This window comes from Eublepharis macularius, chromosome 4 (assembly GCF_028583425.1).
Source record: "Eublepharis macularius isolate TG4126 chromosome 4, MPM_Emac_v1.0, whole genome shotgun sequence".
Taxonomy (NCBI): Eukaryota; Metazoa; Chordata; class Lepidosauria; order Squamata; family Eublepharidae; genus Eublepharis; species Eublepharis macularius.
Window position 1 is genome coordinate 13,048,678 of NC_072793.1, and position 25,187 is coordinate 13,073,864.

At 46.4% G+C, this 25,187-nt stretch overlaps 1 protein-coding gene across 1 annotated transcript in view; it reads right to left on the bottom strand.

Moving 5' to 3' along the window:
- Positions 1-25,187, bottom strand: part of SMURF2 (SMAD specific E3 ubiquitin protein ligase 2) — a 138,261-nt gene that overhangs the window by 42,098 nt on the left and 70,976 nt on the right. The window contains exons 4-6 of the mRNA XM_054976042.1: positions 20,988-21,121; positions 20,673-20,738; positions 11,666-11,750 (exon numbers count right to left, since the gene is read on the bottom strand). Coding sequence (XP_054832017.1) covers positions 11,666-11,750; positions 20,673-20,738; positions 20,988-21,121 — 285 coding nt within the window. The remainder of the gene's footprint in view (positions 1-11,665; positions 11,751-20,672; positions 20,739-20,987; positions 21,122-25,187) is intronic.

Below are 25,187 nucleotides of genomic sequence, written 5' to 3' on the forward strand. Positions count from 1 at the left end.
CGAACTTGACGACTTTTTCTGCCACTTTGTCCGCTTCATTATCTGTTAGGAAAGCCAGACACCCTGGCATCATTCAATTTATTCCCCAGGCAACAGAGGCCAGTCCTTTGGTTGCCCCCAATTTTAGCCCACAAACCTTGATTGGCAGCTGTCCCTGCCAACTGTAGAGCTCTCATTCTGCCCCATCCAGCAGAGCAGCAGGGGGAGTGGGGTGATTAATCTCTTAGGCAACTGAGGGGATGTGCCTACAGTAGCCATGGGAACACCAATCTCTTCCCCCCAACCCCTGTTAGGCAGGCCTGTCTGCCAACCATAGTGCTCCTGTTTTGCTCCATGTCAGCATTTTATATAAAAGCCAAAGGTCTGTGCCTCGTGGTTTCAGTTTCAGCAGACAGGGAGAGTGGGAGGAACTGTAGCTGGAACTTGGATTGAGAGAGAGTGAATTTGGGAGCTTTGGCCTAGATTTGGTGCTGGAAAAGAGACTGAAAAGTCTCTTCCCAATTTCCCTTTCTTCTCCCAGTGGGGAGGTGTTTGGCAAGGGGTGCCTTTTTCCCTTCACCCCCACCCCACCTTACCCCAGTCTCAGGCCTTTGCCTGAAACTTGGGCCTAGCTTTACTGAGGCCTCCATATTTGTTTCTCTTTGCTTGTCTTTGTTTCTTACTCTGCTCTTTTGAGAGCCTCACTCTTGCTGTTTTGTTTTTTGGTGGTTTGGGCCCCACCTCCACAAGGGCTCAAACCCTCACTCTTCTGTTTTCTCTCCTGGATTTTGTGCACTTCTCTGGTGCCGCTCTCTCTCCTCCACTGCCCTCCCTTAGGGAATTAAACTTTTATTTTGCACATCTGTCCTGCCTGGGCTGTTGTCTGAATGGTGCTTCTGGGGCCAAACACCAACTCCAGTCTCAGGGCAGCCACCTGCTGCCTCACACCCTCACTCTTGAACTTGTTTTCTACTAACCCCACTCTTCTGTTGGCTCTCGTCTACTTTGTGAGCACTACTCTTGGTTTGTTTGTTTTTTGTTCTTCACTTCAGTGCACCGCTATGAAGCATGTATTGTTGGGCGAGGGCGGTCATGGGGCGGGGAAAGGGCAAGGCTTGTCCACGTCGCTCATCATTGACTGCCACCCTTCCTGGGGGGGAGGGTCTTGCGGGCAACAGAGACTCCAATTGCAGATCTGCCAAGGGGGGACTGTGGAGGAGGCAGAAAACATCTCTCCTCCACTGCCGGGAGTGGACATTGTTAAACTTTTTGCGGAGGATGAGGAGGGGTCTGAGGAAGAATGGCAGGGGTTTGTAGAATCAGCCAGTCCCTCTACAGTCCAAACTCCAGGGACTGTCCCTGACCGCAGCCTACCCCTCACCCCCTCTTCCCGGTCCAGCTCCATGCCACAGAAGTTAATCCTTCATTCTCCTCCTGACTCACCAAGTCCCAGTCCCCATTTCACTCAAATACTCTGGCAGCATTTTCAAGCTCTTCCCAATGACCTCTGCATGGTGTGGTGTCACCACTGCCATGTCCTGGTGCATAGGAGCACTGACCCTAGGCACCTGTCATCCACCACCCTACGCAAGCATCTGGAGAGGCACCACCTGAACATGTCACTTCCTCCACCGTGGAAACCACCTAGCGGGCATGTGAGGTTGGCTAAAGATCAGAGAGAAGGGGGAGGAGAATGAGAGTCCACAGCCAGCAAAAAGACTTGCCGTGAGGGTGCTGTGGGTGGGAATGGAACGCCCAGGCAGGCTACCCTGCAGGAAGTGGTCCCCTCAGGGTCTGTGACAGTGCCCAGCGTACAAGTCAGGGGGAAGGCTCAGGCAGCAGGCACTAAGAGTGGTGGCGGAGATGACTGCTTTGGACAGACTCCCGTTGTCCATTGTGGAGGGTGTGGGCTTCCGGAAGGTGCTGCATCACTTTGTGCCCTGGTTCTCAATGCCATCGCAGAGGGCCATTGGCCGGCGAGTCTTGCCCGCCCTCTACCAGGGTGTTCGCGCGAGGGTCATGAAGGAACTGTTGGGTGCAAAGGGACAGACTGTCCACTTCACAGCAGACCTGTGGAGCAGCAGCATCACGGCTACCTCACCATAACAGCCCAGTGGTGGCTGCCAGAGGATCTCCGCTGCCCCAGGGAAAGATCAGGTCCCCGGGAGGAGGTGTTGCCATTGGCGCCAGGCTACAGAGTGCTTCTGCTGCAGGCATGGGGGATGGATGAGAATCACACAGGGAAGAACATCACCACCATGATCAGGGCTGCGTTGAGGGACTGGGCGCCTTGGGGGTGAGCTTGTCCGAGGCTTCATGGTCACCAATGCAGGAAGAAACATGCTGGTGGCCCTGAAAGAGGGCCTTGACGGCCTGGTCTGCCTGGCACATAAGCTGTACCTCGTCATGATGGATGCACTCAGGCTAGTTAGCAACATCAAGGCCAGCTGGGACCAATCGACCTTGTCCATGTCCATTTCTCCCGCAGCATGAAGTCCTCGCATAAGCTGCTCCAGAGGCAGGGGAACCCGGGCACCACCTCTACCAGGACATGGCCACCCACTGGAACTCAACCCATGACATGGTGAGTTGCCTGATGGAGCAAAAGAACCCTGTGCAGGACATCATATCCTTGGTGCCAATTTTGCAGGGAAGAGAGGAGCTCAGCCTCAGCTCTACAGATTGGCTAGCCTTCTCTCAGATGGTCTGTGTCCTGAGGCCATTTAAGGAGACCACCAAACGCCTATGCTCGTACCAGTCCAGTCTGGGCCAGGTCATCCCCCTGATCCATGGCCTGGACCAGATGCTGGCCAGAGAGATGGATCAACAGGACCAGCTTGTCCCCAGGGTCAGGGACTTGGTTGGGAGGTTGCAGGCAGGCGTGGCCGCCCGCTTGCATCCTCTCTGCAAGGAGCTGCCATACCAACTGGTCTGCATATGTGACCCACGCATAAAAGGCAGCACAGCCATGCAGAACGGAGAGCTCCATCAGTGGATGAGGAACCTGTGCAGAGTGGTGTGGAAGTTCTGGTCCCAACTAGTGGGACGGAGGGAAAAGGGTGTGGGGCGCAGGAATGGAGGAGGAGGAGGAGGAAGATGCACTGGGCATCCCCAGGCAGAAGAGTCCTCCCCAAAATGACCCACAAACTTCTGGTGCTCAGTGGTGGGCTGGGCGGTTGGCAGCAATGAGGCCAGCATGTCCGTCGTGGCGGAGGACTCATTGGAGGTGATGGTCAGAGAGTACCTCGCCAAGCACCCCCAACACCAACTCCCTGGAGTACTGGGAAAGAAAATCTGCCATTTGGCTGGATCTTTCGAATGTGGCCACCAACATCCTCTCCTGCCCTCCCACCAGTGTCCACAGCAAGTGGGTCTTCTCACACCTGGGAGACCTCCTCTGTCCCCGCCACTTGCGTCTGGACTCAGACCTGGTGGACATGCTGTCTTTCCTGAAAGTCAACCCCCTGGAACTAGAGTTTTCTGATCTCTGAGCCATCCTTGTCTCTGCTTTTCTGCATGCTTACCATCAGGCTGTGGCCAGGCCACAACATCTGAGATCAAAGTCCAAACTTACTGGACACCTATGATACGGGCTCACAGGAACACATTTAAATGCTTTTTCTCCTTCGCTGTTCAGCACATTTCGCTTTTCCTTCCACTTTTGAGCAATTTGTTTTAGTTTCTGTCTCCTTCAAGTCTTATTTTGAGCGCCTTTCTCAAAAGGGAAGGAGACCATCCACTGCCAGACTCTGGCTGGGTTTCTATGCTCACAGGAAAATGTTCTTGCTTAAAGCGCCTGTCCAGAATGGGAATGGGTGTGTGAGTTCGGGTCCTGTTGCACCAGAAGTAAATGCATCCACCATCAGGGTAAATTCATGAATTACAATCTTAAACAAGATCCAAAATTGCTGGGAGCAGGCCAAATAAATCTTGGTAGAGGAAAGCTGGATGTCAAAGAGGCTTTCACTGCAAAACTTCACAAACTTCTTGGCATCCAAAATTGCAAGCGTAAAATGGTTCTCTGCTGTGAATTTGGCTGCCCTGCAGATGCTGGTTAACTGTACATGCCTAAGGAGATGAAGAGCCCTGTAAATGAACTTGCATTCATTAACTGTCAGAGAGACAAGACTGGGTCTATTGGATCAGATTGGCTTTCCAGATGTCCCTGAGCACATCAGACAAGTCAAAAAGCAGAACCAGCAAGATGATGAGAGAAGAAGGCTTTCTAAATATAAGCAGATTATTTCCATCAAAGGAAATAATTTTCACGGATGATGGAAATGAAGAATGAATAGCTGATGCTCAAAATGGAAAGGAAGTTATGAAGTGACATTAGACATACCAAGTACGCCTTCCACATGGGGCCACACGGAAGTGGAAGAAAACAGAAAGTGGTGGTCACTGGAGACTCTCTGCTCAGGGGTATGGAACGTCATGTGTCCAGGTCAGATCCCCTACTCAGAGAGACGTGTTGCTTGCTGGGAGAGATGTGTTGCTTGCTGAGAATTCTGGATATTACAGACCGACTGCTGAAACTGATCAGACCGACTGATCAGTTCCCGTTTGTGCAGGTTCACGTGAGAACAAATGACATGGCCATGAATACCATCTCAAGAATGAAAGAGGACTATGAAGCTCTTGGAAGGCAGTTGAAGACAGTGGGGTCACAGGTGGTATTCTCTTCTATCCTTCCTGTCAAAGGAAGAGGAATGCAACGGTGCTGCCAGCAGGAGCGCTTTGGGTTCTGGGACCACGAGATAAGTTTTCTTAGAGAAGGCCTTCTGGCACATGATGGGCTTCACCTCTCAAGGTCAGGGAAGAAAATGTTTGGAAAGAACCTGGAGAGCTTCATCAGGAAAACTTTAATGCCACAAGGGGACGGGGATGATCAACATGGGGATTTCAATGAAGAAGTGATAACGGGGGGGGGCCCACCTGGGAAGGATAGATCAAACAAAGGTACAAGGGTACAAGTGACTATATACCAATGCCCGAAGTATGGGTAATAAGAAGGAAGAGCTTGAGCTTCTCTTGCAAACAGAGGGCTACGATATGGAAGGAATGACTGAGACTTGGTGGGATGATTCCCATGACTGAAATGTGGTAGTGGATGGGTACGAGTTGTTCAAGAAATACCGGAAGGGTAGAAGAGGAGGCAGAGTGGCACTGTATGTGAGGAGAGGGCTTGATTGTCAGCAAGTTCTGGAGAATGTGGTTGACAGCCCAGTGGAAAGTATATGGGTGGAAATAAGGAGAGGAAGGACAAAGGATATTGTTGTTGGAATCTGCTACAGACCGCCTGACCAGGGAGAGGAAATGGACACTGCCCTCCTTGAACAGATTGGTAGAGTATCCAGACATCAGAACCTTATAATTATGGGTGACTTCAACTTCCCCGATGTGTGCTGGGAGACAAGCTCAGCAAAGCAACAACACTCACACAACTTCCTGAACTGCCTGGCCGATAACTTCCTTTTTCAAATGGTGGAGGAAGCTACAAGGGGCTCAGCCATACTAGACTTAACATTAACCAACAGGGAAGAATTGGTAGATGGGGTGAAGGTGGTCGAGACCTTAGGGGGAAGAGACCATGTCCTCCTTGAATTCCAGTTGCTGTGGGGGGCCAAGGATATTCATTGGCAGATCCGTACGTTAGATTTTCATAGGGCTGACTTCAATGAACTCAAAGGCTTGATGAGAGTCATTCCGTGGGGGAGTGTGCTAGAAGGGAAAGAAGAGAGTGAAGGGTGGGCTCTTCTCAAAGATGAGCTTTTGCAAGCTCAAGCCCTCACTGTTCCAGTAAGACGGAAACATGGTAAGAGCTCCAAGAAACTGATGTGGATGAACAGAGAGCTCCAGAATAAGCTAAGGGAGAAAAGGGAAATGTTCAGGAAATGGAAAGGACAGACCTCTAAAGAGGAATACATGAGGTACTGCAGATCAGCCATCAGAGAAGCCAAAGCTCAGTATGAGCTGAGTCTGGCCAGGGAGGCTCACTATAACAAGAAAAACCTCTACAGATACGTGAGAAGCAAATGCAAGGTAAAACAGGCAATTGGGCCGCTGTTGGGAGTGGAAGGAGAAACTCTGATGGAGGACAAGGAAAAAGCAGAAAGGCTGAATGACTTTTTTGCCTCTGTTTTCTCCCTGAAGAACTCAAGCCCATCTAGAGATGGTAGTAGACATGACAGGACACCTGGGGGGCTAGTTGACATTGACAGAGAGGTTGTGGCCTCTCCCCTTATGTTCCCCGGAGGTCGCTTCGATCAGCCACTAAGAACTTGCTGATGGTCCCTGGCTCCAGGGAGGTCCGCCTGGCCTCTACCAGAGCCAGGGCCTTCTCAGTTCTGGCTCCGACCTGGCGGAACTCTGTCTGAGGAAACTAGGGCCTGGCAAGATTTGTTATCTTTCTGCCAGGCCTGCAAGACGGAGATGTTCCACCAGGCATTTGGTGGGGGCTAGGCTGTCCTCTCGCCAGCCATACCACTGAAGACCTTCCACTACCCATGCAGGACAATGCCGTATTTTAATATTTTATACCCGCCAATTTTAATTGTTTTGATATGATGTTTTAATGTTTTTATAATGTTTTTACTGTTTTAAGCTGTTGTTAAACCGCCCTGAGCCCGTCTGACGGGGAGGGCGGTCTAGAAATGTGATTAAATAAATAAATAAATAAAATCTTCAAGGTCTCCTCGAGGACTGGGGATGTGCCGAAAGATTGGAGAAGAGCGAATGTTATCCCAATCTTTAAGAAAGGGAAGAAGGATGACCCGGGAAACTACAGGCCAGTCAGTCTGACTTCTGTTGCTGGGAAGATATTACAGCAGATTTTAAAGGGATCGATCTGTAAGCATCTGAAGGACCACTTAGTGATCTGGGGAAGTCAACATGGTTTTGTCCCCAACAGATCTTGTCAGACCAACCTGGTTTCCTTCTTTGATCGAGTGACAAGCTTACTGGATCGTGGGAACTCTGTTGATGTGATTTACCTGGATTTCAATAAAGCTTTTGATAAGGTTCCCCATGACATTCTAATGGGTAAACTGGAAGACTGAGGACTGGACTATAGGATAGTTCTGTGGATAGGGAACTGGTTAGAGGACCACACCCAAAGAGTGGTGGTCAATGGCATTTCATCAGATTGGAGGGAGGTGTCCAGTGGGGTGCCATAGGGCTTGGTTTTGGGCCCGGTACTTTTCAATATTGTTATCAATGATCTGGATGAAGGAGTAAATGGGCTTCTCATTAAATTTGCTGATGATACCAAATTGGGAGGAGTGGCAAACACCCAAGAAGATAGAGTTAAAATTCAACAAGACCTGAATACTCTGGAGAAGTGAGCGATTGTGAACAGGATGCAATTCAACATAGATAAGTGCACAGTATTACATCTGGGCCACAAAAAAATAGGAAGCACAAATACAGGATGGGGGATACACTTCTGGGTGCTAGTGTATGTGAAAGAGATCTTGCAGTAAGAGTGGACTGTAAACTAAATATGCGCAGTCAGTGTGATGCAGTGGCAAAAAAGGCAAACTCAGTCTTGGGTTGTATCAAAAGGGCCATTGCATCGAAATCACAGGTGGTCATAGTCCCTCTCGATACTGCCTTGGTCAGGCCGCACCTGGAGTACTGTGTGCAGTTCTGGAGGGTTCACTTCAAAAAGGATGTGGACAAAATTGAGAGGGTGCAGAAGAGAGCAACGAGGATGATCAGGGGTCTGGAGACTGAGCCCTATGAGGAAAGGCTGAGGGCCTTGGGAATGTTTGTTTTGGAGAAGAGGAGATTGAGGGGGGACATGATCGCTCCCTTTAAATATTTGAAAGGCTGTCATTTGGAGGAGGGCAAGGAGCTGTTCCAGTTGGCAGCAGAGGATAGGACTCGAAGCATCAGGATTCGAATTACATGCGGAAAGGCACCGGCTGGATATTAGGAAAAACTTATTCATGGTCAGAGTAGTTCAAAGGTGGAATCAGCTGCCTCAGGAGGTGGTGAGCTCCCCTTCCCTGGCAGTTTTCAAGAAGAGGCTGGATGAATATTGGTCAGGGATGCTTTAGGCTCATCTGGCATTGGGTAGGGGGTTGGACTAGAAGGTCTGTATGGCCCCTTCCAACTCTGTGATTCAAATAATAAGGCAGAACACAACACATTAGAAATACATAATGTTGCTATGCAGAGCATCAGACATGGCCTTCATGCCACAGCTGCCATCATAACTGCCGCCTTTAAAGAAGACAAGAGACTTATAGTTGACCACAACAAAGTCAAGAGGACCCAAGAAAAAGTTAAGAAATCCCTGGATCAGCAATTTGATGACCTTTTTAAGAAGAGTGAAATTGACTGCATCTTCTTTGATGGCCGTCGAGATACAACTAAAGTTATGCTGAAAGAAGACAATTCATATCAGCATTTCCCCAGCATCATCAAAGAAGAGCTTTATGATGTGTGCAGTGAGCCAGGTGGAAAATATCTCTACCACTTAACTCTGGAGAAAGGCTCAAAGAGAAAAAAACCTACTGAAGTTATTGCTGATAATCTTGTAGACTTCATGAAGAAGAAGGGCATGGATAAAAGCCTCCAGGCCATTGGAGGTGATTCTACAAATGTTAACACTGGCTGGGAGGGTGGTATGCATTGCAGAGGGATCGTTCTTTGCTGTAAGCTGATCTGGTTGGTTTGTGCCTTCCACATCAACAAGTTACCCCTGTGACACTTGATCACAACACTAGTTGGGAAGACCTTGTCTAACAACAAGTGGACAGGTAAAATTTGCAAGATGCTAGACATTGCTACAGAACTTGAAACTGATCCTTCATTCACCACTCTCCATTGGAGAGCCTCTTATTTCACCCAGTGACAGTGCTGTAAAGGATCTCTCAACTGATCAAGCATATGGGCATAGAATTACACAGGCCGTAAGCACAGGAGAACTTCCCACAGATCTGGCCCTTCTTGAAATTGGTCAGCCATTCAAGGTGCTTGACAACAGCAAACAGGGTTTTCCACATATGGGTTTCAAAACAGCCTTACAGGCAAAACTCTCAACAACTTAAGAAGTCAAAGTAAAACACTCCTGAGTGGAAGGCCCATGCCACACCTGGTTTCAGCTGTGGCTACTTAGGCTGCAAAAGAAGGCTGTAGTGGATGCTGTTTTGCCAACCATCTGATGCTCAGCATGCTATGCATTCAGTGAAATGATAATCCAGACAATCTTGTGCTCCAATGACAGTAAGGAGAGCAAATGTGCAAAAGGTTGTGGAGATGACAACACACTGGGAGATCTTTCTGTACATCCCAGGAAGACATCTTGCATCAGTCCCAGTGCTTCTTCCCTGTAGGAGATGATAGACTGGTCTGACGGGGGTATATGAACCTCCTTTGACATGCAAATGGACAACAGCGGAAGTAAAGAAGTTCATCGATGAGCCCATGCAAGCTCCACAGTGGCCCTGTCATGGTCAGTCTATAGAGAGGTGTGTGAAACAAGTTGCAGAGGCAGCAGGCAGGGTGTATACACATGAGAAACGTGAGGGCTATATTAGAGGCCAAGAAGCAAATCGGCAGCTGATGTCCAAGAACGAATCAAAGCAAGACTTGATGAAACTGGTCGTCTGAATATTTTTAAAATGATGTCATTACTTTCTCATGTTGTTTTATGATTACAAGGATATGTTTTATGTGTAACAGGATAGGTTTTGTGCAGAGAAAATTTTTTTATACCATTACCTGACTTTTCCAGAAGCTAAAATTATTATATGTTGTTTTTTTGAGAGCGCCCTGACTTGGATAGCCCAGGAGAGCCTGAACTCATCAGATCTCAGAAGCTAAACAGGGTCAGCCTTGGTTAGTAATTGGAGGGGAGACCTCCAATGAAGACCAGGGTTGCAGAGGCAGGCAATGGCAAACCCCTCTGTTAGTCTCTTGCCATGAAAACTCCACCAGGGGTTGCCGTAAGTCATCTATGACTTGAGGGCATGACTTCGTTTCATTTTTCTGAGAGCAGCGCGTGGCGTTTTAATCAAATGTAGATTTACCAAACTAAATGTTGTCCAATCGAAAGAAAAATGGCAGATCTGAATTTCTGACACTCAAAAACATTTTTAAATCTCCTCACTAAGACATTTGTGAAATTTCAACCCCCAAAATGACACGCCCTAATACGCTACTCTGTTGGATACTACTGCCTGCTAATTTAGACATGAGCCTCCTAGGGAGCTTCCACGTTGCTAAACATGCCACGTAAATTAGTTATAACTTTGTTTCAGAAAGATTTCATCTCTGTGCTCAGATTTATGCTTGTTTTCCAAATTTCTGCTACCGTACCCTACTGTATCTCTTTCACTGAATGTCTGAACAGTTGCTCGTTATTGTATTTTGCTCAAAGAATATCGTAGTTGTTGATTATATCATATTTTCACTTGCACTGTGTAATCCACCTTGACTATCAGTGAGAAAGGAAGACCAATAACAATAACATTAATAATATATTTTATTTATAAGTGTTGTTCTCAGCAGGCAGTATTATGTTTGGATTATAATCCCCCTTCCCCATTTACACATTCATACAAAAGTATGGGTATTTTCTTTTTCAGCACAGCACCCCCTCTGCCATGAACACTGCTGGACATCTTTAATGACTTCTGAACTACAGGTGAGTTGTTAACAGGTATGGCGGGTGGGGGTGGAGAAGTGCATGCTTTTGAATGCAAAAATACCCTGCCACATCCAAATAGCATAAACACATCATCAATAACATCACATACAAAACCTCTCATGCAATTTGTAGCCTGGGGTGTATAAAGAACGGTTACAGGATTCCATTACAATAGGTGCACTGAATCCTTCTTTTAAAATCCAGCTTCTGTGGCATCATGTACATGCTCCTTTGTTTGGGGCCATGGCCTAGGAGCATGCACAATGCAATTCTCAGTACTGAAACTAAACAGAGTCTGTAAGTATTATTACATCTTCTCCCAACACCCTTACATGCTTTAAACAATACTTCCATCTATGGTGTCATTTATATAAGTCACAATGACCAGTTCAAAGATTTCCTTGAAACACCATAAGGAAATCTCAGTTAAAAGTGCATCCAGTTGAAGAAACTTATTTTTAATCATACTATTAAAACTTATTTTACTTCTATTACTTCTTCAGAATGTCCAGTCAAGATTTTCATATATTCCTTTAATGTAATTCTGCTTTCCCCCTCAGAAATGCCAAGTGAGAAATATGGACAATGATGGGAAATAGTAACTGAGTTAAGAGAACAATTTATTTGCTAAATAGCCAAATAATATTAAGCAGAGTAGTTAGATATTGGGTTGGAAAGCTGTTGGAAGTCTATAGTAGAAAGGGGGAGGGAAAGGGTGGGGGAATAGATTAAGAATGGGCAGATTTGGGAAATGTAAACATTTATATTATACTCACCCAATAAAATTTTTTTAAAAAAAGAAATGCAAAGTGAGAATTTTTGTGCAATTGGGACTTATTAGAAATATTCTCAGAAAACTATACTGCTGATTTCCCTTTCACACTGTGAAAAACATCCATATGATAATGAATTTTAAACAAAAGAATATTTTCTCTATTTCTTATCAACACAAATGTCAAATAAAAATTAAAGCTACTGTTATGACATGCAACATATTCTTCTGTTCCCACCTTTATAGAGTTAACTTACCCATCAGGTAAATCATTGTCAAATAGCCTACTGCAATCCACAACTTGCCCTCCTGTGCCTATCCGGTCTCTGGACTGGAGACTTACTATTAAAACAAAAGTAAAAATTAAAGAAACTGTAATATAGTCAAACAACTGTGTCTGGAAAGGAGCAATAGGACTTACACAGCTATTTTTTAAAAGCCATCTTTTCACCAGTTTTCCAGTTCAATGCATAAATAGGTCAAACTAGAAGTTCTTTATTCTAAAACAGCTAGATTTCACACATTCTTATAAAACTGCCTTTATGTTAGTATATGGACATAATTTTATATCTCTTATTAGGAACATGGCTTCAGAAAGTGGATCCAAAAAATCCACACAATGGGGCCATGTACAGACAAGAGATGATTTCTCTAAAAATAAAAAATAAAAATCTGAACAGTTAAAAAAATGATGGCAGGGATTTTAAAAACTCAGAATTTCAAGAATAAAAAAAATTCTCAAAACACTGCATCATGAGATCTCGGCCACCATGTGGGGGTTGCCTAGCAAACCCAGTAAACCATGCCAGGGACAATGACTGAGGAGGGTAGAGAAGCGGGTGGCAAGCAGTTAACATGGGAGAAGAAGAGAACAAAGAGGAAACAGTGGCGTTATTTGCGGGTTTCCCTGCTTGTCAGTATGTAACAGCTAGTTCCAAACTTTCTCCCTTTCTCATGCAGAGCTGTCGTAAGTACAACAAAGTGAGGAACTGACTTGAGGAAGGAAGAAGACTCACTTTCTTGCTAAGATCCACAGCTGAGTTAGTCTGTAGTAGCAAAACAGTAAAGAGTCCAGTAGCACCTTTAACACTAACCAACTTTATAGCAGAATAAGCTTTCGAGAGCCACAGTTCTCTTCGTAAGATGCATGGCGGGTATGAAGAAACTGGACAAAGATATATAGGTGGTAAGGGAGGGGGCAGTTTCTTCATACCCTCCATGCATCTGACGAAGAGAGCTGTGGCTCTCGAAAGCTTATGCTACTATAAAGTTGGTTAGTCTTAAAGGTGCTACAGGACTCTTTACTACTTTCTTGCTAAGTAAACCTGCTTTGGGAGCACTTTCATCTTTCCTCGTTGTCCGTGAGCTTTCTACTCCTGCTGAAGAGCTCTCCTATCAGGAAATCAAAGCAGCAGAGATGCGGCTGTCTTTATAAAGTGGCTGCTTTCTTTGCTCCAGAATGGCACAATTTTGATGGTACTGCCCTGGGGTAAACAATGCAGTCCCTTGGACAGTGCAATTCTGAGGGGGTAGGGGAGTGCACAGGGAACCAAATAGGAGTTACACCGGCATATCGCAGACTTATGCCGACTGAAACCCCCTTATACCGAAACAGTGACCCAGCACAACTGTGCCATGGTCTCAGCAACACCCGGCCGTGGTGGCTGGGCGCCAACATAACTGCAGCGTAAATCCCTGCACCAGCAGCTAGAGGGCGTGGGCTGGGAACGAGGTGCGAGTTAGTCGGCTCCCTAAGCCATTTCAGGCCCAAGAACACCCCCAACAGCTGTAGAAAGTTATGATGCAAAAAAGAATGGTGCAGCCCATAGGCGCCCTTTGTACGGGAAAACTCAATGCCAACTACCACAGCAACCAATCCGCTTGTGACCCACAGCACCAAACCCTCTTTCCCGTGGCCAATCAGCTTCTCAGGCACCCTACAAAACCTCCGCCCAAGGCGCCCATGACACCAGCTAAGTAGGGAAGTGATTGGAGGCTTTGCCCAAAAGCCCCCTGCCATGGGGACTTAGAGCACAAGGGAGAAGAGGGTGCTCGCTTGGCGAGGCAAGAGCGAGCAGAGGGAACTTTGCAAAATTTGGGGCATGCCTCGTACTCACATATGGGAGGAAAGCTAAGTGCAGAATGTCTAACAACAACCACCCAAGTTCCTTTACAGGTTACCCATCTCCTGAGTCCTGGCTTGGGGAGGGACGAGGGTGCACCAACAGGTAAGAAAGAGCTGGGGTGGTTGCTGCCCCAGGTTGCTCATTCACAGTGGCCTCTCCCTCCCCTCACCTGAGGTCCCCTGAACACTGCCCCTGTCTACGAGCCAGTGTGGCTTGTGCTGGCCAAGGAAGCAGTCGCCCAGGAAGCCATGCTCGACACAGCTGTTTCAGGGGGGCTTATAGCAGCCCATGCCAGGGATCCATTCAGATGACCTCAGCCAGCCCCCCCCCCTCAGGCAGGGTGCAAATCAGGGTGACTGGGTGGGTGCTTGCTCTTGTAAATCCCCTGTGATGGCAGGTGCCCAACCCCATGACTGTCACCCTCACAGGACCAGAGCTTCAATCAGTCACAGGAGCAGGACAAACATATGTGGATGAGGAGCATTTTCCTCCCAGAGGAGCATCTCAAGTTTGGTTCCCAGCAGCACCTGTGACAACAGAGCCACTACCACTGCCCTTGGCCATGGATACCCTCTCTGGCCATGGCAGACCCTGCCATGGGCTGCACAGGGCCTGGCCCCTCACCACACATGTGTCTGGTTTCCCTTTTAGGCAGGTAGTGGCCTGTCAGGAAGGCCAGGAAGTATCACTGTTCTGGCTCCCAGTGATCCTTCCCAGCTGCCATCCGAGCCCTGCCAACGGAGCCATCCCCCAGGCAGCCCCAAAACTGACCTCGCTCCTGAGACGGCAGCATTAGGAACGGCCCCCACGGCTCCAACCACTGCACATACAGGTGCAGCTTCCATCCCAACCAAGAGAAGTTGGACGCAGCTGGACATCCTCTTCTCTTTTAGCAGTAAAGTATGTGTCGAAGAACAATGTCCTCCATGTCTGTTTGCCTGCCTGTGTATGTCAGTAGCCCCCCCTCTGGCCTGGGACAGATGGGGTGGCCCCAAAGAAGCTCCAGGTGCCTTTGTGTGGCTCTACTACCAGAAGGAGCAGGTGTCCTGTGGCACCTTGGAGGCTCCAGCCCTGCCCAGCTTCCCTCCCCCTCCCCAAGTTTGCTGCAGACAGAGGGGTAGGACTTGGAGTGTTGCCTGTGTGTGTCCACGGGGGACACCACAGAGGACTCTCATTCTCTGATTGGATTGCTGGTGTCTGATAAGCCAGGCAGAAGATCGCTGGCATGTAGGGGGCAAGGTTGATGCCGTGATATAGAGCAACATCCTGGAGTTCCTCTCCTGCAAGGCCAGACCACTCTCCCTTTTGCGATTTGCAGAGACAGGGACGGACTTCGGGAATCTGATGCTGAGATGTCACCCCCTGATGGAGTTTCTCTGGTCCCAGAGGCTGTCATTCCACTCTGGAGGCCGTCATCCCAGCGTCAGAGAATAGCTGTCAAGGTCCACTCTGCAGACGTCTCTCATCTTTTTGATGCAGTGATGTATTTCAGTGGAGCTACTACAAGTCGATGGGCAATCGTGGCTCCCATCATATGCACTGGGCCTTCCAGCCTCTCCTGTTGTTTCCAAGGAACAATCTTGTGCATGGGTGATCTTGGTTGTAGACAACATGGTCTGCTGGCTCATCTGAGGAATATGGGGTCGGTAGGGATGGGAGAAGCAGGTAGCCCTGGTCACCTGCATGGGTAGGGAAGCCGTCAGTCATCGGTGCCCCCTCTGCACGACAATACCCTCCTACCCGCCAGGCCACCTACCTAAAAGCCAGCCCTTGTCCTCCAGCTACACAGCAAGAAGTTGGTTCAAGCCAGATGCCACGAAGATCTGGGCATTGTGGATGCTCCCAGGGAACTTGGCCACCACGTCTGTGAAGATGCTCTGGGTGGGTTACATGCTGCCTGAACATTGATGCTGTGGAAGCAGTGGAAAATTTTGTAGACCTGAGGCTCCTCACAGGGTGACAGGGGACAATGTATGTGCAGTCCGCAGTGCCCATGACATTCGGGAACCCTGTGAAGGAGACAAACTCAGCCCGGATGGGGGCCAGCTCGGCCTCATCAGTGGGGAAGTACACATGGTCCTGGAAGCGGCTCAGTATGGCATCCAGGAAACCGTGGAAACAGCAGCTTGTGGAGCACTGGGGGACCTCCAGGACCTCAGCCTCCACACCTTGGAATGAGCCAGTGACCAGGAAACAGAGGGGGAGAGCAGCACCTTCTGCAAGACACGGATGGCCCTGAGGGCTGGGGCTTGCTCCTGGAGCGCTGTCTCAAGTTCCTCACAGAGTTACTGGATGGCTGCCCTGTCTAAGGTGGAAATGCTCAAGGCAGGTGTTGTCTAGGATCTGGAGGGTGCAGATGTGCTCCCGGTATCACTTGGCAAAGTGTCTCCTCCAGCACTGATGCAACACCCAAACATACAGTGCTGGCAGGAGGTGGAGCAAGTGGTCCCCCAGGACTGCAGGCGGCAGAAGCGGACACCAGGCAAGGTCTTCCCACATGAGGGTTGCAAGGGAAGGGCACAGTTAATGGGGCCTGCATCCCAACCTTCCCCTAGCCCAGCACCTACTCCTACCCCTACACTGCATGGTCACACCTCTGCATACCTCTGTCTGAGGGTGGCATGGTCATGGAGTGCTCAGGAGGAAGAAGTAGCCAGCAGCAGCAAAACTAGACTACAGCTGAGAAGGTGCTCCTCTACAGCCCGTTAATGGAGCATGCCAGCATCGCCCTCCTCATGGTCACAAGCACCTGGACCACCGGTCACCGTCAGGCCTTTTGGTGCATGGTGGTAGAGCGAGTGCCACGTGGAGCATGCCACGTGGACAGAGATGTCCACCAAGAAGACCTGGAGTGACCCCTTTGGGCCAGCTCAGAAGTGTGTGCACGCCATCATGGCCAGGGGCACACCATACGAGCGGGCAGTGCAAAAGAGTTTGCTTAGGGCGGAGGTGGTCATGTGCTCAGTGATCCCTCCTGTTGTGATGGGTGGTCTCAGCATCAAGGTCCTGATAAGTGAGCTCACGACAGGGAGGGGGAACAGTCCACAGGTTAGGGTGGACAGGGTGCCTGATAACAGGGATGGTGCCACGTGCAGGCCATCAGCACCCTTGTTTCTCTCATCCAGGTGAACCATTTGGCGTGGACACCACTCCGGAGCTGTCGGGGGCCACGGGCAAGGAAGCTGCAGGGGAAGTGACCATCCCACTGTGGGACTCGGCCTTCACACACACACACACACACACACACACACAGAGCTGAGGAGGGGATAGAGCTGGCCAATGCGTGAGACGATCCCGGCGGTGGGAGAATGGACCCAGCAGCTGATGGAGGTGAGGGAGCAGGAGGGCCTGACAGGGTTTGGCTGGCATGCCAGGACACAAGATGCTCAGCTCAACCACCTGGGTTCTCTCCTACAGGGGCCTGCATACTGCTGATCTCTGCTGAAGTGGTGGCATATCTTTAGGTTATGACCCCTTCACGACAGGCCATGGCAGCAAGAATGGCTGTCCTCCAGCCTCTCGGCATCACCAGGATCCCAGAATCGGCAACCACAGAGGGCCTGTGCTGTGGGTGGACTCCACATTCTCTGAGGGGGGTGGGGTGACACTGGCGGGGGCCACGGTGGGGATGCTGAGGGCTGTTGAGATGGGCAGACCTGGGGATGGAGACTGCTGGACGGGGACATGGAGGACATGGGGTCTGGGTCCCTTGTTCTGCACACAGCATCCTCCCAACTTTTCCGCCATGTGGGCGGCAACTGAGAGGGAGTGGCTGGAGACTCAACGCAAATGGAGGGAGGCAGTGTCCCAAGGCCATGGCCTGGCTATAGTGGCAGCGCCAGCCACAGACCACCTCCAGTGTCCCCCCCTCCTGTTCCGCTGCCTGCAAGGGTGGCCCAGGAGACACCGTGGGGTTGTCCCGGCACCCTCACTGTTCACCAGAGTCAACTGTGGCAGTCTCTGGGGCCACCTTCCAGAGAGCCACATGCCCCGCCTTGCGCTTTGCCGGGCAGCTACTTGATGAAAATGCCATAAATGCAGGGGCACTTGGTTCCCAGCTGTTGCTCACTGGTGAGGGGGGTGGAGTGGGATTGTCAACAGGCAGCAGGGATCACAGCCTGTGCTTTGGCTGCACCTTTGCTTGCCAGTCATGCACCTGTTATTATGGGTGCAGCTTGGGTGCTGCCGGTTGGATTGTCAGGGGAATGGTGGGGTGGGACACCAGTGCAGCTCTCCCATGGAAATTCTTGAGGAGTAGACTCCTGGTGGTGCTGTTATGCTGGCCCGTGACCACTGCCAGCCCAGTAGGCCTCAGAATTGCACTGTAAATAACTAGCCACTGCTCTTCCTTTTTTCCTTAGCAAGTATGAAAAAAATTATGGTAGTAGTGAGAAGAATGATGTCAGCATAGGGAAAAAGATATGAACCAGAAGCTTGGTAGCCATAGCTATAATACAGGACACAGCTGAAAGGAGCTAAAATGTGAAAATCTCCGTCCTAGTACCCAACTTCAGTGTTGCCCCCTTTTACTTTCTTTCACACATGTGAATGACTACCATTAGCTCCTCTCAGAAAAAATAAAACCACTGTACTTGAAGATAACTGGTGATGTATTTGTGAGGTGGAGTCCAAAGGTGCTCACTATTAACTGCTGGGGCCAATCCTGCACTGACAGGGATGCTACAGGGAGCAATATACCCAGGGCTTTTTTTTCAGCTGGAACACGGTGGAACGGAGTTCCGGAACCTCGGAAAATGGTCACATGGCTGGTGGCCCTGCCCCCTGATCTCCCGACAGAGGGGAGTTGAAATTGTCCTCCTATCTAAACTCCCCTCTGTCGGGAGATCAGGGGACGGGGCCACCAGCCATGTGACCATTTTCTCCAAGGGCAACCCACTGAGTTCCACCACCTCTTTTCCCAGAAAAAAAGCCCTGAATATACCTGTATGCAAAATCATCGTACTGATTATTAACAACAAAGAGTTATTAATTACTGATTATTAACAACAAAGCTCAGTGCTTCCACAGCCATTAAAACAAGAAATTTACAAGAAACTCTGAATTATTTGGGATTTAAGTAGGATTTTTTGCACCTTTGTCTCGTTTGGAAGATTTACTTGTTTTTAGTAGCCTATTTATCGGACACATTAATGTGCTGCATGCAGAACAAAGCCACACTGCAGAAGTAGGCAGAATTTAAATGAGACAAATGCCGTTCACATTTCTAATCAAAATGTACACAACTCAAAAAATGACACAATGTTTATCCATATTTCTTAAGCATGAACCTTCTTCACAATAGAACAGTAAAATGGCAATTCTGCACCTTAAGTGTAAATTGTAAAAGAAGGGATGTATATGAAAGACTAGGTAGTTCTGTTTACTCTAAAAACAGGTTCGTCAAGAATGAAACTGAACACATGACTTGGTGAGTTCTGTGGCATTAAGATTAATGTGCTTTTCCTAATCTTGTTTAGATTGGAAATGAAAGCTCATGTCTAGACCAAAATGAGCATCTATCCTGCAAAAGATAATATAGAAACTAGACCCATTTGCAGCCAAAAACATACAGAATGTGGGTACCGTCTGCAAACAGAGCCTTTAACTGCTTGGACTGTCAACCTTTTCAGCTAATACTGGTAATTTTAAGAATGTGTATCTATACAGTAAGTATGTGATTAAATCAGACAACTGTAGACAGAGTACTCTAGCATTCAGCTTTGCCCCATTGTTAAATTCAAAGACCCAACATAAATATAAAGCGACCCAAGGAAGTGGATTTTTAAATGTAACAGTTCAAACAATAAAACTGTTCTAAACACTGAGTGAAGATATTGTCTTTACAGTAAAGGCCAAAAGTAAAAACTGAACAACACGTTTTACAGTAGCCAAAGCCAAAGAGTTTATTGTCTATAGCCATAGGCCGTCACAATTTACCAAACATCAACTAATAAACAGTTAAATCCAGTATCAGTTTGAAAAGGTTAATTAAAATTAATTAAAACAGTAGAGTATACCACACTATCCCAGGAATCACGAAACAGCCTCATTCAATACCACCTTAGATCTTATCTTTTTGGCTGCAAGTGCAAACTGAGAGACTCTATAGGACACATGATTGTCAGTGTCAGATAACAAAAACACAACCTTCTTGATTTCAGAATGTGTGTTTGTGACTGATAGAATTCTGGCCAAGAATTTAGCTCTGGGTACACTATATAATGGACAATAAAGTAGGTAGCGGGAAAGGTATTTTACAGTATAATAAGTTATTTTTCATAGGAATTTTGTCATGTGGGTCCTCATGGCAATGAGTAATAGGTAGGTTTGTAAAGGTTGTCACATAATAGACATGATCCAGCCAAAGTTAAGCAAATCTTCATACCTGTTCATTTCAATGGGAGGAGGAGGTTCAATTTCTCTCTCTCACACTGAAGCCCACAAGATTTTAAAGCATTTTTTTACTGGATAAGTGATTAAACTATATTAATTATTTAATCAATCAAATAGGGAGAAATTATGGTCAAGGAAAGTTAGACATGAATTTATATTAACCAAGGTTTCTGCAAGGAGAAATTCAAGACTGTAATAACAATAAATACCAACAACAAAGAAGTTTCGGGTGGGTAGCCATGTTGCTCCCTAGTAGAACAGCAAGATTCAGGCCCACTGGGACCTTAAAAACCGACTAGATGTCCAAGGTATGAGCTTTCAAGAGTCAGAGCTCCTTTCAGTTGTCCCCCCAAATGATATGGGAACAAAATAGACACTTTAGCTTTGATCCAGCAGAGCATTTTCGTGGATGGAAGGATTTCCACCTGTAAAATGTCGCGGTCTCAGCTTGGTTTCCCATTGCATTTCAGTGGGCATTTTGGGCTACAGGATAAGGGTAAAGGCAAGACAGTCACACTCCGTGTCTGGAAACCCTTCTGCCCTTGAAACACTCAGCTGGATCTAAACCATGTATTACACACAAATCTTCAAAAAAACTGCCCTTCCTCATTTGTCATATGCAAAGGCGGCGGGGGGCGGGGCGGTGTCCTAAACTTTTGCCCACAGTTCAGAGATACAGTACAAATGTTAGTGGTGTTCCAAGTACACTTTTGAATATTCAAACTAACAACAAGCCTATACTTACCTACTATCTGTCCTCTAACAGTATCGTTGTCATTTGGCCCAAGCTTGCATAGATCCAACCTTTGATCTATAAAAACAGAACATTTCACTTTACACATGCAACAATCATGTGATACTTAACAGCATACTCTGACATACCATAAAACATGGTATGTACCTAAACATTTCTAGAAGTCACTAAGCAGAGGCAAAGAACATTTTATTTTCATTCTTAAGAGAAACCTCTTTAAAAAATTTTCTTCAAAATTCTAGTTTTTAAAGTCTCTCTTAAAAGCTTGTTCCAAAACACTTAAGTGTTTGCTTCTTATCTACTCACAACCAGTGTCTTTAAGGCGATTGATAGCATTGGAAAGAAGTCTCACACAGCCCAGAAAACCAGCTCCCTGTTTTTTATGGATTTTCTTATGGTTCCATACGCTGATGGTTATCGAGTCAGACTTCCCAATGTATCTGAAAAGTGACAAGAATAGGGGGGGAAATACAAAGTTTGTTGATTGTGTACCTTGGATGTCCATGGAATACAGTTCATTTCTGACTATTCATTGGAGCTTTTGAGCCCAAAAGAAGCATAAATATGATGTCCTCTGGCACAAGAGGGCACGTTCACAGGAACTGCATGTTACAGATTGGCAATAGACTTTTACTTGTAATACATTTACTTGTAAATGAAGGAATTTCAAAGAGTGTTTCAAAAAGTCTTGCATAAATCAAACACTGCCAACGTCCTTTGGCTAGACAATGACAGAATGTCTAAGCTAAAATGACTGGTATATCATTGGGTGTTTAATCCTGGAGGATATAAAATTTAAGAATTATGGCTGTTCCCAAGAGATGTTTAGCCCAGTCTTCTTCCATTACATAGATGCTTTCCCAGTCAGCATAAGCAGCCAAGTATTCCACTTACTAAACATATTGCCTTGCCCTACCCTCACCCTTTTAAATTATCTACTTTCCCCAAAGAAGTTTAATACCTCTTTAGAGATTTAACCATAAATGAAGCTGTCAAAGTTGGCAGATCAAAAGCCTAACCTACCTTCTGAGACCTACAACTTAAGGTCTTTCCATGCCACCATTCATGCATTTCTTCCCCTCACCCCTAACGCTAGCTTCTTTTTTGTACACAGGTCTTCAAATAGCAGGATATTGGAAGATTTCACTTAATTGCCTGCATACCAGAACGTAACAGACAAGCACAGCAGGGAACAGCATTACTTTATGGGCATACTGGTGATTACAGAAAGAGGAAAACATGATGGCCCAGCTACATTTAGATTAAAAACAATTGAAAGGGTTTTTTCTGTTTAATGAATGAAATTGTCAGCAGGACAGAAACATATATGTAGTTTTAGGACAGTTCATACTTCGGTCTATCTATCTTGACCATGTCGGTTTAATAGCGCACAAGTATATTGAAAAAAATTAAAATTCTAGATAAATAACAGAAAATTCTGTTTAATGTTCTGTTTCCCTGTTTTTGGTAATTAGTTACAGAACAAAAAAAGAAAAATGCACTAACCACAAAGTCTTTTCCAATGTGGAATGCTTTGCTTTAAACCCTTTTTGTATGCTATCAGTGTTTCTGAGTAAGAACTGCTTGTTCAAGAAAAAACATTTAGCACCTACTGTTACCAAACCAAGTAAGGGGTTACCACTTCCTGTCAGTTTTAAACACTTGGGAACTACTACTGGATACAATGTCCCAGTGCCAAGCATGGAAGCAATAGAAACTGCTCTCACTAAATAGAGAATGTCTTTCCAAAGGACGAAAACGTTTCCAAGAAAGCTGAAGTCAACCGTAAAGGAAAAGGTTCTTCATGTAGACAGTGTAGTTGATGACAGATAAAAGTATAATTTTTACAGCGAGTAGACTGGGAAATCTGTCAATTTGCATTTGTTTCAAACCGGATCTCAGAATTTCTATCATTAAAGAACAACAATTTCTCATCAAACATTTCTCATCAAAACCTTCTATTAGAGATTATGTTAATTGTTTGTGTTGCTGGTAATGCTACAAAACCATCTCAGAAGGGTGCTGAGCTCTAAATACTCGTAAACTTAATTTAAGTACTGTTTCACAAGCACTTCACAAGTTTAGTTTACACTTCAATGCAGTTTCCTTAGGGGGAAGGGTGCTGAGCAGACTGTTGAATGCCGCTTAGGATCTTTAAGTATCATGAAGTCAAAGTAGATTTCCCCCCCTACCAATACTATTTGAAACACATCTTCAGCATTCGTCCTCCATAAAAAGGAGGGGGAAAAATCAAAAGGGTTTTGCAATATGCTTTATGTTTTGCCCCTTCCTCTGGTTGATCACCAATGTTCAGCAGCCACAGAGGAGACGCGATGGGCATTTTGCCACTGAGACACTGTTATCCTTGGCATGCAAGCTATTTCCTGTAACAATGAATGTGTCATAAGTCAGACTAGCGTTCCCATGCAATATTGTGTTGTTAGGGTAAACATTATTATAACGCCTTCAAAACTCACTATATGATTATTTCCAGAGAAGATAGGCAAATAATTTCAGACTTTTGGATTAATTACCAACATCTGGCAGAAAACTTCATACTATCCTTAATATGGTATTTCCAGGGCTTTTTTTCTGGGAAAAGAGGTGGTGGAACTCAGTGGGTTGCCCTCAGAGAAAATGGTCACATGGCTGGTGGCCCCACCCCCTGATCTCCAGACAGAGGGAAGTTTAGATTGCCCTCCGCGCTGCTCGGCGGCGCGGAGGGCAATCTCAACTCCCCTCTGTCTGGAGATCAGGGGGCGGGGCCACCAGCCATGTGACCATTTTCAAGAGGTTCCGGAACTCCGTTCCCCCGCGTTCCCCCTGAAAAAAAGCCCTGGGTATTTCTAACCTAGGAAAAGGAGTACTTAACATTAGTATTTCACAGAGAGCTAAGGCTTGTGTGAATCATGTTAAATTCACTGTATTTAAATCCTATGAACAAAAAAAACAAAAAGCTCCCTACCTTGAACACTAACAGCTTACACAAAAAGGGTTTGTGTGAAACCCCTTAAATACCTGTAATCTAAATACAAACTATTCCAGATCAACAGAACAAAGCCTGGGTTATCATTTATATTTAGTTAAAAAAAAAAGTTATTTCAACCACATGTAAAATTTTTGACAAGGGAAAAGAAGAAACAGGACAGCAACTGCCTTGCTTCTCTTGATTTTTCTGAAGGATGAATATGTCTCTGGCAGCTAATGATTGAGCATCCAAGCAGTAGGAGGCTGCCCTTTTATCATTCCACAATACCATGGACCGTGCTCGGTTGTAAAAGTGCACCTGCATGCAGATGTTCTTGAACAGGCAAATTTCTCCTTTAATTTGAAGGAAGGGACACAACTAGCATGTATTCCATTATTATAGTACACTTATTGAATTCTAATAATGGCAAGAAACCCTTGGACCAGGCTGAGCGCAATTTGTAATATTTTCCCAACTCTTGTAAGCATTTAAGTATATATAGAAAGAGAGGCAGCAGAGCTGCAGCCCTGAATTTTCCCTTTTCGTCTTTCCTTGATTTCTCTCGATAAAAGTCTGATTAGACTTTAATACAGATAACTGCATAAAATCAATGGTAACAGAAAGAAAATAAGTCACCGAATCTGCATTTTTTTCTAGTTTAAGGAGCACAAAGGAACACTGAATAGCTTATGCAGTAGCTAAAAACTTCTGGTAGACTACAGAGCACCTGTTATTCAGGCACTGAGGTTCTGTGACCCTTGAAAGCAAATATGCTGCAGAAATAGCCACTCTTCTCTCTTTCTGGAGTACGTGACAATACTATTTCTTTAGTAGAATTGCTATTTGTTTATTTATAACCTGCGCTTCTCAGTGAGACTCAAGGCAGATTACATGGTGTAAAACAATGCAATCAAAGAGCATGAGAGATTTGATAATGCTATAGGATGAGGATTACAGAAACTATTTTTAAAAAGTATCAAATGTGGTAAACATAACAAAATCACTCAATTGATCTTATGCAAGAAACTTGGTGCACAGAAAGTTTCATCAGTGAAAAAGTACTTTGGGAAATGTCCTGCAGTGTGCAGCTGGCTGGACCAGATGACTCTTGAGGTACCTTCCAACTCTGTTTCTATGAAATAAAGTGGAAAAATGAAAGGGTTGGGAAGGGGGATGGAAAGTAATGCAGATGTTCATCCAAGGCTGTGTTCACCAAGCACCGTAAGAATGGCTACGGATACTCATCTCCTTAGTAAAGCACTTTGATACGTACAGATGAAAGACGATAAAAGTAAAAGGAGAAGAATGTGCTGTTAAGTCACAACAGATTCATGGAGACCCTAACCACATGCGTTCCAGGCAAGAGGAGTAAAGGTGGCTTGCCACTGCCTTCCTCCACGGAGCAACCTCCATTTTCCTTGGTGGTCTCTCATCCAAGTACTGACAGTAGCCAAGACTGCTTAGCTCCCAAGCCCCAACGAGCTTGGCCAAACTAGGCTATTTGGGCTGCTACAGATTAAAAGCACTCCTTAAAAACT